This window comes from Gastrolobium bilobum, unplaced genomic scaffold (genome assembly GCF_033153095.1).
Source record: "Gastrolobium bilobum isolate Gb01-03AN ecotype WA unplaced genomic scaffold, APGP_CSIRO_Gbil_v1 utg25868, whole genome shotgun sequence".
Classification (NCBI taxonomy): Eukaryota; Viridiplantae; Streptophyta; class Magnoliopsida; order Fabales; family Fabaceae; genus Gastrolobium; species Gastrolobium bilobum.
Genome location: NW_026898426.1, coordinates 42,590 through 56,234, shown reverse-complemented (window position 1 = coordinate 56,234; position 13,645 = coordinate 42,590). Strand labels below are relative to the sequence as shown.

The following is a 13,645-nucleotide window of genomic DNA, read 5'->3' as shown; positions in this document are numbered from 1 at the left end:
AGACTTCACCAACTAAATCAGTTCATATCTTCCATGAACGTAATTGGTAATTTGGTATGCCAGCATGCGTTCATATTATACCTTCATTGCTAGACGATGCTAGTGAGCAACGACTACAAATTTAATGCAAACAAATCCAGCTCCAACCTTCAGGCGCATCAAACGCAAACACAATCGATTTTGAATGAATTTAATTTATTAAATTCATAATATTTTATTTAATATTCTTAAAAATAAATGTTCGAGTTTATTTTTTAATGGCAAAGAGGGAAAGCTAACACAAATAATAGACGGCCAAAAGTTTGTAGTTTAGAAGTCACTAGGTTTTGATTTAGTGGTGAGGTACTTGAGTAATTTATATTAGGTTAAGTATACACTCAATTCCCTCTTGTATACAAAAGTTCATAATTTATTTAATAATAGTATCTTATTTTATATGAATTTTTTTTCTAATAATTTTTTTATATGAATTAATTAAAAAGGAAACAAGATATATATAGGATAAAAGATATGAAGAATATTTTTAAGTGGCTTGATTGATAAACTAGCATTGAGTTCTCAAGTATTTTTGGTTGGGATGTAATTCGGGTCGAGCCAGCCTATTAGGCCCGGCTAAAAAACGATTAGGGCGAGACCGATTCAACTTGATACAAAGTATATATACAAATTTTTATATATTGTATAACTAAATCATAAAATTTAGAAATAGAAAACTAAAATATTATTTTATAATATGTATTTCAAAGCAAATTTTATCAAGAAAAAATAGTATCATGTTATGTTGTCTTATAATGTATTACGTACCTTCCAGAAGGAAATTTTAAATTTATTAATTTATCTTAAAAAATTACAAATTTTAAAATATTATCTTAAACCAGACCAGGTTGGACCAATTTAAAGTATGGCCCAATACTAGTTTCATAAAATTCAAACTAGGTCAGGTTGTTGGGCCAAGTATGGTCTTCGGTATCCCTGTTCCCTATCCATAACATCTCTCAGATTTTTATATATCATGTCTTAAAATTAATTATTATTTTTTTAGTAAATATTTAAAATTAATTTTATTGGTTGAAAATATTGTAATTCTTATTGTCAAACATATGCATTCAAGAATAGTATAGGAATTTAACAATATAATAAGCATCTTATATATATGAAAATTATACTCTTATGTTATATGAGATTCATCTCTCAGGTTACGCTCACATAAAATGATGTGCTTTTTTTTTTTATAAAAAAATTTGATGGGCCCTATTTTATTTGTTTCACAACATAAGATAACTTCTCTCCTATTACATGAGAGAAGTAAAACTCATATATATATGAGAAAAATATTTCTCAAACTGCTTGACATATATTTATCTCCGGTCACTCCAAAACTACGACGTTTGTTTATTAATTTTTTTATATTAATTGAGGAAAAAATATTTCTCCAGTCACTGGAAATAAAGTTATTTTCAGTGAGCTCAAAATGACGTCGTTTTGAGATTATAAGATTAAAAATTATAATGATAAAGACTCATATAACCCTGCAATATATTATAATTACAAAAATATCTTAATTTTTGCCCCAAAACGACGTCATTTTGAGCTCATTGGAGATAATTTTATCTCCGGTGACTGGAGAAATCCTTTACCCATTAATTGATTCACCTTTAAATGGTTATGATTCTATTTTTCTCTCTCTTCTTTTATCACGGTTAATCTATCTTTGTAGGGTTATAATTTAGTAGTCGGAAATAAAATTATCTCAAGCAGTTTGAGAAACGATAAGCCATATATATATATATATATATATATATATAGGTTCACTTTTTCTGCAGTTACTGCAGATAAGTTATCTGCAGTAAACCAATTAATTAAACTTTTTACAATTTATTTTAAAAATAAATTATAACTATAAATATTATCATGTTATGTTTAATTTATATTTGATTTCTTGTACCATTGCCGAGGTGTTTGTTTTAAGCCGTAGAGGTTCTTCTTCGATCGGCAAGCCAAATATTCTTTTATGGAGCTCAAAACCCTTCAGGTTGCTCCATATATATTTCTTTATCAAGGTCGTTATGAAGAAATGTTGTCTTCACATCCATTTGTTCCACTTCGAGGTCTATTGATGCCGTCATGGCTAATGCAGTTCGGACTGGAGTCAATTTTCCTACAAGGAAAAAATATTTCTTCTAAGTAAACTCCTTTCTTTTGATTGCAGCATTTCACCACAATTTGCATTGTATCTCGGCTTCTGACCATTCTCCTCATGCTTAATTTTGTACATCCACTTATTTTTCAAAGCTCGTCTCCTTTGAGGCAGCTTGGTCAGTTTATACGTCTGATTTTCACGCAAGAACTTCTTCTTGTCCTGTATTGCTTTCTCCCGTTCTTTCTTGTTTGAGCTCATCGTAAACGTAAGACTATGTATATATTTTTTCATTATCAAAGATTATGTATTGGTATAGAATTTAATGTTTTATGTCAAAGAAGATAAATTTATTTTATATATATATATATATGAGGTAGGATCCTTTGACACCTCATCTGAGAGCCGTTAAATAAAAAAAGATCAATTGTGTCACATGCTTACAAATCAGAGTTGTCGATCTTTTTTGATACAACGGCTCTTGGATGAGGTGTCAAATTTCAAAGTTGACACCGGTGTCAAATGATCCTACCTCTCTATATATATATGGGTTCGCTTTTTCTGCAGTAAGCCCAATACGACGTCATTTTGGGGCAGAAATCATGGTGTTTTTGTAATTTTAATTTATTTCAGGGTTATAATAGTCTTTCTATTTATAATTTTTTAAGATTTCAATACTAAAACGACGTCGTTTTGGAAATAAATGCAGATAACTTATCTGCATTAACTGCAGAAATATTTTTCCCTATATATATAAAAAAAAGAGAGAGAGAGAAAAAATATGTGCCCGAACCTCACATCATTTTGGATGGGGATGGGGTTCATACGTCTTTTTGGATGGATTCGTGGGTGCCAGGATGTCCTCAACTTGTTTCTCTGCCCGTTCAACCTATTCCTCCTATTATGACTCATTGGTCTACGTCTCAATTTGTAACTTGTTATGGTAATTGGGACTGACCTTTATTTCAGCACCTTCTTCCTACTTCAGTATTAGACAAGATTCGTAGTGTGCTCCCTCCTACAGTGGATCCTTCTCCGGACCGTGTTATTTGGGCAGGTAGCCAAGATGGGGTTTTTTCAGTGAAATGAGCTTATAACTATCTCATGGGTACCTCGCATTATCATCAGGATAGGATTTGGAAGGTAATTTGGGCTTGGCCTGGTCCTGAATGTATTAGACAATTCTTATGGCTTCTCTACAGAGGTTCTCTTTTAACTAATGTTCATAGAGTGCATCGTCACATGGCTACAGATGCAGGGTGTCTGAGATGTCATTATAATCTTGAGGATAGTTTACATGCCATTAGAGATTGTCCTGGTGCCAGGGAATTATGGGAGCATTGGGTTCCTTCTGATAACCGTAGTGACTTTTCTCCATGGATCTTCACCTATGGATCCAGACAAATCTAGGATTAAAAGGTCCGTTTCAAACTGATCGAACTTGGCCTTTGTATTTTGGGGTGATAGCTTGGTGTTTGTGGGGGGAAAGAAATAAGGCGATCTTTGATCAAACTATCACCTCGAAGTATGGTCTCATTAGGCGCATTACCTATACTTGTGGTAATATTCAATTGGCTAATGAAACCCTTATTAAGATTGGTCATCAGGAGCTTAGAAGAGAGGAACGTCTTATTCACTGGAATTTTTCCTCTGAGGGTTATGTTAAACTTAATGTGGATGGTTCTAGCATAGACAGTGGGCAAAGGACTGCATGTGGTGGAGTCATAAGGGATGCTGCTGGGAACTGGTTAACTGGTTTTACAAAATTCCTTGGGAGTGGTACTTCTACTTCAGCGGAAATTTGGGGGTTCTTGACAGGTATGGATCTGGCTTGGCATAAGGGATTTAGGAGAGTCTTTGTGGAGGGTGACTCCAAGGTGGCTTTGAAATTTATAAGAAAAGGGTGTGACGTAAGTCATCCTCTTTCTGCTTTAATCATCTAAGCTCGTAGCATGCTTCAAAGAGACTGGATTATTCAGCTTAGTCATACTTATAGAGAAGGCAATTTTGTTGTTGATTGGCTTGCTACTCATGCACCTCATCAGGATGGACAACTGATTGTGCTAGATGTCCCTCCAACGGCTTGTTTGGAATTGCTTCGTAATGACTTGAGGGGAGTTAGTCTCCCAAGATTGTGCCTAGTATAGGGCTTTTTTTGATGTTGCTTTAGTTTTCATTGTATATCCAAAAAAAATGAATAAATTTATCTTCTACAACATAAACATAAGAAACATTAAACTCGTTGTTATATTATTCAAAAATATTGTTATTTTAATAATATAATAATACATTAATAATTGATTATATAAAAATTTGGAACCACAATAGATTAAAAATTAAATTCTATTTCGCCATGAGGGTAATTCGAATGAACTTTAAAAAAAAAATACTCTTTTTTATGGATTTGGTGTTTATTTTTTTAAAGGGCATATAATTAAGTTACCTTAAGTGAGAAAAAGAGATACATAATAAAAAAAGTATGGAGGAAAAAATGAATAATTTTTTTAATTTAAATTTAAAATAAAAAATATTAATTTTAATTAAAAGGACCAGAAAGACAATTTTTTTTTATTCATTCTATAAGACAGGATGGTGGTTGTACCGCGCTCCCATGACTTTCTGGTCTGATTGCGATGACTGCCTCTAATAAACGCGTTGCCTTAAAGGTCAAATGATATTATCTTTGTAAAATAAAAATTCATGCAGCCTTTTTAGTAGGGGGTTTATTACTCTCAAGTAACAGCAAAATAAATTTTTGTTCCTACAGACACATTCAAAAATGGGACCCACCAAGGTGAGAGAAAAAAAACAAAAAAAGAGAGTGGCTCAGTTACCGATGTGAGGGCAGGAGACATTGTGCTTTTGCTGTTACTTAAGATAAATAAAACTCTTTTAATAATGTCTGTAAGTTGTAAGTAATGTAACAATACTTGCAAGTCATTCATTGCGCGAATTGTGTAAATGTGGCCGGTACAACCGATTGAACTCATTTTCGATTGACTCGTTAAGTCTCAAAATTAATAATTTAAATATAATTTTTGAATCGTTGAACTGGCTTTTAATTATCTAAATTGATCAATCAGTCATGATTTATTAAATGATAATTCAATTTAACTGTCCCAAAAATTGATATATATATATATATATATATATATATATATATATATATATATATATATGAATAAACTACGGATATCTTCCATTGAAGACAATTCTGTTCGGAACGGATCCAAATTAAGACTTTAAATTCTTATAATAATTTAATTTTTCATTAATAGCTATAGAGAATTATCTTTATATTGATTATTATAAGGGTCCATCATATGTCCTGTCACATGATATAAGATTATGTTGTGTCACACCTTATAACTATGTATTTTGGGGTACATAGTTATAATGTTAAAATTTCTTTTTTTTTTCCATGTCAGTCGATAAATTTCTGAAAAAAATTTAAAGAGATTTTTTTTTAATATTATAATTATGTACTCTCTAGAATACATAATTATAAGAGGATGACATGATAAAACCTTATAGCATGTGACAGTACAAACAAAATAAACCTTTATTATAGTACTACTTATCAACATTATTTATATTCATACGATAATATCTAGTAGCGGAGCCACGTTAAGTATTAGAAGGCCTGACCCTAGTTAAAATTTAAAAATTAGTCACGTTGATATTTTAATATTTGACACCAACTAAATTTTCTTTGTTCCTAACTAATTAAGAAAATTGGCTTCGCCACTGATAATATCCTAAATTCTTAAGAAAAATATCAACTTTATATTTATAAAAATTAATGACAATTAAATAAAATATATTAGAAATCGGATGTACAAGACTCAAACATAGCTCCCCAAGTCAATGGATAAAGTCATCCTACCTTAGTGGCTATTAATTATCCCAATAAAATTTAAATTATGAAATATTTTAATACATAATAAGCTAAGCGAAATACGCATTAGTGGCTGATACAGTGCAAGACTACTCAAGTGGCGCATGATATATAGGCCAAGTTTTTTTTTTTCCTGAAATAATGAAAAGTTTAAGTGGAATTAGATAAGAAAAATTCATATGGGTCAGAGAAGAATCTCAATTTATTTGAGAATTTTCGATAGAGATTACATATCACTCACTATTTTTGGAAGAAATTATATATCACTCACCAATAAAGTTCTCACATTGGCGCGTCAAATTTGAACCTACACCCTTATAGGATATGGACTAAACCCTTAGACAACTGTGTCCACTTTGTTGGTACATATCGGCCAAGTTTGATATAAGTATTTGTAATTCAAAAAGTAATTCACGAGGACAATGATCATATTCATGGGGAGACTTAAAAATGACATCGGCCTAACAAGTCTCAAAAGTCACGTATAGAAAATAGAAGAATGTATACTTATTATCATTTTAGACTTACTACTTGATTATTTACCATTGGATCAATTTAAAATCAACGACATTTACTTTTTTTTTTTTTTAACCGTTGATTTCCAATTGATCCAACGATAATCAATTAGGTAATAAGAATAGTAAGTTTAAAATGATAATAAATATAACCACCTAGAAAATAATCGAGATATATATACTAAATCTGACTCGTTGGATGCAAAATGACTAAATTTGTTTGATCTTGTTTATTTAAGAAAACCATTAAAATTAGATTTTGGAGTAATACCCTATTCTTCTCGGTCGGTTGATAAGCCCAACATAATAATGCATGGTAAATAGGGATATTAACGGGCCAAGCCGAGTCAAGCTTTGGTTTTAAAAGACTAAGACTGTGTTTAAATGTGTCAGCCTGACCAAACCTGATACCTGTTATGAATATAATTATCGGTATGTGGCTTGACTTATTTACAAAAAATAAAAGCCTGATTTAGCCTGTTAACCTGTTTAAAAAAACAAGACAACAAAAATTTATCCAAATAGAATATACAATCAAGAGCACTAGTAATTCCATAAATATTCATAAATTCAATGTATATTCAAACATCATAATATAAAACAAAATCATTCAAAAAGTCTATTTAACCAATAAAATAGGATAAAATGGATTGAGAGAGAAAGGGCTATTACAAGTAAAATAAAAAAATAAAAATTAATATACTAGGCCAGCCTGAGAGGGTCTAAGGCCGAGCTTTTGAATTGGAGCCTGTGACCTTTTTATTAAATTAGCTTTTATACAAGTCAAGTCTAGTCCAACAACTAATTTTAAATATGTAAGTTAAAATCTTCATGAGTCGAGTCAAAGTTCATTTATCACCCCTAATGGCAAACATCTTAGCATTTTATAGCTAAGATATTCAATATAATAGATTGAGATATTGATATTGTTACATTAAGCTAATACGCTATTCGAATATAGAAAATCCCTTTTTGTCTTTGGGTTGCATTTTATATGGGTTTTATTAGTGTTATGTAATATAATATAAGTGTTGTTTTCAACTCTCACATCAAAAGGAGAGAGAGAGTGAAATGATGAGAGAGAAAGAAAAACATGTGGACCCCACCTCTTTAATGTGTGTGTAGGAAAGTGAAGTTATATTATGTTAAATGATAAAGATAAATTTCTATATAGACACATACAAATGGATAAGCTTTCCACGGCATTAACGAGATATACTCATTGGCAAAAAAAAGAAGTAACAACATAGACCAAGTTGCCCCTCTCTCCCTATGTCGACATTTCTCAGCACTAGAAGATTTGACTCGGTCATTTAACACCCCAATTGCCTGCAAGATTCAAAATGGGGTAACTGTAACATGTTAGTGCCTTACAATGGCCATTCACCATCCACCGGTAATGTTAGTGCCTTAAGAGTGGCCATTTACTATCCACCGGTAATATTAGTGCTTTATGTGCATTCACCATCCACTGGTAATGTTAATTAATACATATGCTTGACTTTGTCTTCTACATAAAGCACCAAACACAAACTTAGTATTCACCTAGAGAAACCAAAAGGTTCTAAAGACAACCATGACCATGCATGCCCTCTGTTTCTTAGTATTCCTTGCAACAATGCAAGGAACGCAAGCAGTTGAATACACTGTCACCAACAACGCCCTCACAACTCCTGGTGGGGTGCGTTTCCGCAATGAAATAGGAGCAGAATACGCGAAGCAAACACTGGACTCTGCGACCCAATTCATATGGAGTGTGTTCAAGCAAAACACCCCCGCTGACAGAAAAAATGTGCGGAAGGTGAGTTTATTTGTAGACGACATGGATGGTGTTGCATATACTAGCAAAGATGAGATTCATGTGAGTACAAGATATGTCAAAAGCTATAACGGGGATGCGAAAACAGAAATTACGGGGGTGCTCTATCATGAAATGACACATGTTTGGCAATGGAATGGGAATAACCAAGCTCCAGGTGGATTAGTTGAAGGTATAGCAGACTTTGTGAGATTGAAGGCAAACTATGCACCTAGTCATTGGGTAAAACCCGGACAAGGACAGAGATGGAACCAGGGTTATGATGTCACAGCTCGTTTTCTTGACTACTGTGACAGTCTCCAAAATGGGTTTGTGGCACAATTGAACAAGTTGATGAGGAGTGGCTATAATGATCAATTCTTTGTTCTGTTACTTGGGAAGACAGTTGATCAGCTGTGGAATGACTACAAGGCCAAGTATGGCAACATAGCCTAAGAGCTTTTTTATATGAACAATAAGCGAGTATATCGCATTCTCTTTGTAACTAATGGTGTAAATAAACTACTTCAGGCTAGGTTAGGCTTTGACTTAATTAAATTAAGTCTATGTAAAATATCTTTGGACTGACCTGGTCTTTCAGCTTGTGTAAGGCCAGATTATAAATTTGGTCTGACCTGTATTAAAAAATAAAAGTTTTGGCCAGTTAGTTTGTTTAAGTTTATTAAATATTCAATAATTAAAAAATAATTAAAATAATATTGCTTTATTATTTAAAATTATTAAATAATAAATTTATTTATTATATTTAATATAAATAATATGATGACATGTAGGTTTATAAGTTTAGCCATATTCTATTTAACTATTTATAATAGGTCAAACTGATCTAATATAGATTAAGCCTATGCCCCTCTAGGCTGGTCTGACTCATTTACACCCCTATTTATAAGTTTGTATCAATTCTAAATAAAACTCAATAAGTTACGGTGTAATTGGGCCTGAGGCCTTCTTGTTACCAAAAAAAAGAATATTGAACCATCCGGACTTGTGAATTAGCAATTTAGCATGACAAAAGTAGAAAGGCGATTTCACAGATGGACGAGTAAATTAAGGAAAGAAACGTTGAGAGGATATCTGTCTATTTTAAGTGGTTTTTTTTTTTTTTTTTGGTAATCTATTTTAAGTGTTTTTACTCTATGTGATTGATTCAATTAGTATAGAAAAAAAAGTATAGATTTTGTTTACTCCAGATTAATATTCTAATATGGAAAATGCGCCACTTAACATATTTGGTGCTTTTTTTTTTTTTTTACTTGTTAAAAATATGATTTTTAATATTGTTTTCTAAGATAAAAATTAGTTAATTAAATTTTGATAATCAATTGCTTTTAGCACGTCTTTTTTGATTGATAATATAGTCAATTTACAAAATATTTTATAATTTATTTCTTCTCTAACATAAATTTCTTAAATTATATAAAAGATGAGAAAAAAATTTTGTAGTTGTGGCAAAAATTATTTGTCTGTCATAGAGAGAAACCATAAAGGATGAGAAAGAAAAATATAATAAAGAACTCACTCCTTTTTTTTTTTCTTTCTCTATAACGGACAAATAATTTCTAGCACAACTTTAAAAATGATTTCCCCACAAAACAAAGAAAAAAATATTTGTCTTTTTTAAGGAAATTTTTTGATGGATAATATAAAAAATAAAATAAAATTAGTGTTTTATAGAAACAAATACTACTCAAGTGGAACATGACATACGTCGGCCAAGTTTGATAAATGCATTTGTGATCCAAATAGTAATTCACGGTGACAAACTGACAATGATCATATTCACGGGGAGACTTGGAAACGACTTCAGCCTAACAAGTCATCAAAGTCAGGTTTGGTATATAAGATAATCAAAATATGGACCAAAATATGACCCGTCGGATGCGAAATGACCAATTTTTTGTAATTGTTTATTTAAGAAAAACAATAAAATTAGATTTTGGATTAATAGCCTATGCTGCTCACTAAGTTTCTAGGCCCAACATAAAAATGCATGGCAAACATCTTAGCATTTCATATCCCAATAAACTATTAATCACCCCAAAATCATGATAATTATAATTTAGCTGTGTGAAAATACAAAAAAGATGACACAAACATAATGCTCCAACACCATATAACAAAACATAAATTAGACATGTGGAACAACGCATATTAATTTAATTGATAGACTAAAACAGAAAACACAAAGCATAACACAAATTTCGTCACTATAGTTCAAATGGGAAAGTCCAGCATTATTAATCCACCGTTGGGTAAAGTAATATCTATTTGAGGGAACTCCAATAAATCAAACCCGAGAAATAAAAAAATGTTCTTATTACACTTTCATAATTTAATTCAATACGAAAATACCAATGAATAGGATGTAGCACCGAAATTGACAGATTATGTTTTTAGTGCTATCAGCACAATAAGAACACCCTCCGCAAGAAAAGAGGCCAACTCTGATTTTTCTTGGGGTTCCCACTTCGCAATATTGTTCTAGTAAGCAAATACGCTATTCGAAGATAGAAAACAGTCTTCCGGTTGCATTTGTCTATAGACCCATACAAATGGATAAGCTTTCCGTGGCCTTAACGAGATATAGTGTTTGGCAATAAGTAAAAGTAACAACATAGACCAAGTTGCCCCTCTCCCCATGACATTTCTTAGCACTAGAAGATTTGACTAGGTCATATAATATAACACCCCAATTGCCCGGAAGATTCAAAATGGGGAAACTGAAACAAACAAGCATTCAAAAAATAAAAATAAAAAATGGCGTAGAACGACCTCTTGCTTGACTTTGTTTTCTACATAAAGCACCAAACACAATAGTTGAACCACAAACTTATTCACCAAGAGAAACCAAAAGGTTCTAAAGACAACCATGACAATGCATCAGCATGCCCTCTGTTTCTTAGTATTCCTCGCAGCAATGCAAGGAACACAAGCAGTTGAATACACTGTCACCAATAACGCCCTCACAACTCCTGGTGGGGTGATTTTCCGTGATAAAATAGGAGCAGAATACGCGAAGCAAACACTGGACTCTGCGACCAAATTCATATGGAGTGTGTTCAAGCAAAACGCCCCCGCTGACAGAAAAGATGTGCAGAAGGTGAGTTTATTTGTGGACGACATGGATGGTGTTGCATATACTAGCAACGATGAGATTCATGTGAGTGCAAGATATGTCAATAGCTATAATGGGGACGTGAAAACAGAAATTACAGGGGTGCTTTATCATGAAATGACCCATGTTTGGCAATGGAATGGGAATAACCAAGCTCCTGGTGGATTAATTGAAGGTATAGCAGACTTTGTGAGATTGAAGGCAAACTATGCACCTAGTCATTGGGTAAAACCCGGACAAGGACAGAGATGGAACCAGGGTTATGATGTCACAGCTCGTTTTCTTGACTACTGTGATAGTCTCCAAAATGGGTTTGTGGCACAATTGAACAAGTTGATGAGGAGTGGCTATAGTGATCAATTCTTTGTTCAGTTACTTGGGAAGACAGTTGATCAGTTGTGGCAAGACTACAAGGCCAAGTATGGCAATATAGCCTAAGAGCTTTTTTATATGAACAATAAGCGAGTATGTCGCATTCTCTTTGTAAGTTTGGATATCAATTCTAAATATTCAGCTGTTACAATTCAATAAGTTATGGTGGAATGAAAATTTTTATATTTGTTTAGAATATTGAATCATAATTTTTGCAATTATATTAATGTAGGACCGGTCGTACACTGTGTGATTAATGTAGGACCGGTCCTACATAGTGTAGTTTATAAGAGTTTGTAAACAAAAAAGTTTGTAAATATAACCTGTCCCGAAAAGTGATTTCAGAGATGGACGAGTAAATTAAGGAAAGAAACCTTTAGAAGATATCTGTCTATTTCAAGTCTTAATACTTTATGTGACTCGTTCAAAATTTTATTTATTAGCAGCATATAAAAAAAGGAATAGATTTAATTTTACTCCAGATTAATATTCTAATATTAAAAATGCGCACTTAACATATTTGATGCTTTTTTTTAACTTGTTAAGAATATTATTTTTAATATTATTTTTTAAGATACAAAGTAGTTAATTAAATTTTGATAATCAATTGCTTTTAATTAGCACATCTTTTTTAATTGATAATATAGTCAATTTACTTAATATTCTATAATTTATTTCTTGTCTAACATATATTTCTTAAATTATATAAAATATAACATTGAAAAGTATATTATCTGACTTAAAGCATAAGTTTTTGTGGCCTTAAACCTCGGCATCCTATGGCTACGTGTTTAACAACACAAGAATAGATTCTTTCATATTAAATTTTTGTATCATCTTATTATATTAAAATTTTGTTTGTTCTTACACAGCTGCTCGACAGGTGCAATAATAATAGCAAATTAAAGTTCTCCTTTGAAGACAGAGTCCACAATGCTTCACCTTTCCTTCAGGTAGAGGAAAAGGACTAGTGCTGTTGAACTACCGCATTAAGTATGTCAGTGGTCTCGTATAAATGTGAATAGGAAGACTTTTCAGACATTTATAAGAATTACCTGAGCTCAAATTCTGTAAATTTTTTTGCTTCAGTTTTTTTCCTCTCTCTACTCCTGTAAAAGCTTTTGTAAATTTTTTATGCCTTATTTCAATAGTAAATCCTCGCGTGCGTGTGTCAAAAGTTTTGCAAAGTAATCTGTAACAAAATTTTCACACAAAAAGCCATTAGAATTAGTTTAATAGTGAGGGGTTTGTATAATTTATAATGAATTCGAACCTAATATCACTATTATATTAAAAAAAATCAAGCAAACTTAAATGAAGAAAACTTGCATTGATATTAACGACCAATAGGAGGAGACTTGCCATTGCAGTCAACATGTATGAGATTTACAAGTCATAGCCCACAAGCTATTAGACATTATTGTCCCAATCATCACATGATTTATGGGGCCTTTTTTTTCTTTTTTGAGTATATAACACGTTATGGTAAGGGTATATTGGTATATATAAAAAATAGAAGTAGGAGATATTATTCTCTTTTTTTAATATCATTTAATAAAAAAATCCTAGTTGTTTGATTTTATTAAGGAAAATAATGAAATCAAATACAAATGATTGTAAAGTTAATAAGTTAATTTACTTAAAATATTTATACAATAAATAAGCAAAAAAAAAAAAATTAAATCCTGAACAACAATTTTTATTTTTATTTTGGAAATACAATGAAAACTAAAGCAACATTAAAAAAAGCTCTATACTGGGCACAATTTTGAGAGACTAACTCCCCTCA

At 31.7% G+C, this 13,645-nt stretch overlaps 2 protein-coding genes across 2 annotated transcripts; both read left to right on the top strand.

Moving 5' to 3' along the window:
- Positions 1-8,111: 8,111 nt before the first annotated feature.
- On the top strand, positions 8,112-8,953 carry LOC133316207 (uncharacterized). Its single transcript, XM_061517931.1, has one exon. The coding sequence runs from the start codon at positions 8,127-8,129 to the stop codon at positions 8,802-8,804; it is 678 nt and encodes a 225-aa protein (XP_061373915.1). The 5' UTR covers positions 8,112-8,126; the 3' UTR covers positions 8,805-8,953.
- Positions 8,954-11,119: 2,166 nt separating this feature from the next.
- LOC133316194 (uncharacterized) lies at positions 11,120-12,870 on the top strand. Its single transcript, XM_061517916.1, has 2 exons — positions 11,120-11,967; positions 12,729-12,870. The coding sequence occupies exon 1, from the start codon at positions 11,239-11,241 to the stop codon at positions 11,920-11,922; it is 684 nt and encodes a 227-aa protein (XP_061373900.1). The 5' UTR covers positions 11,120-11,238; the 3' UTR covers positions 11,923-11,967; positions 12,729-12,870.
- Positions 12,871-13,645: the final 775 nt, after the last annotated feature.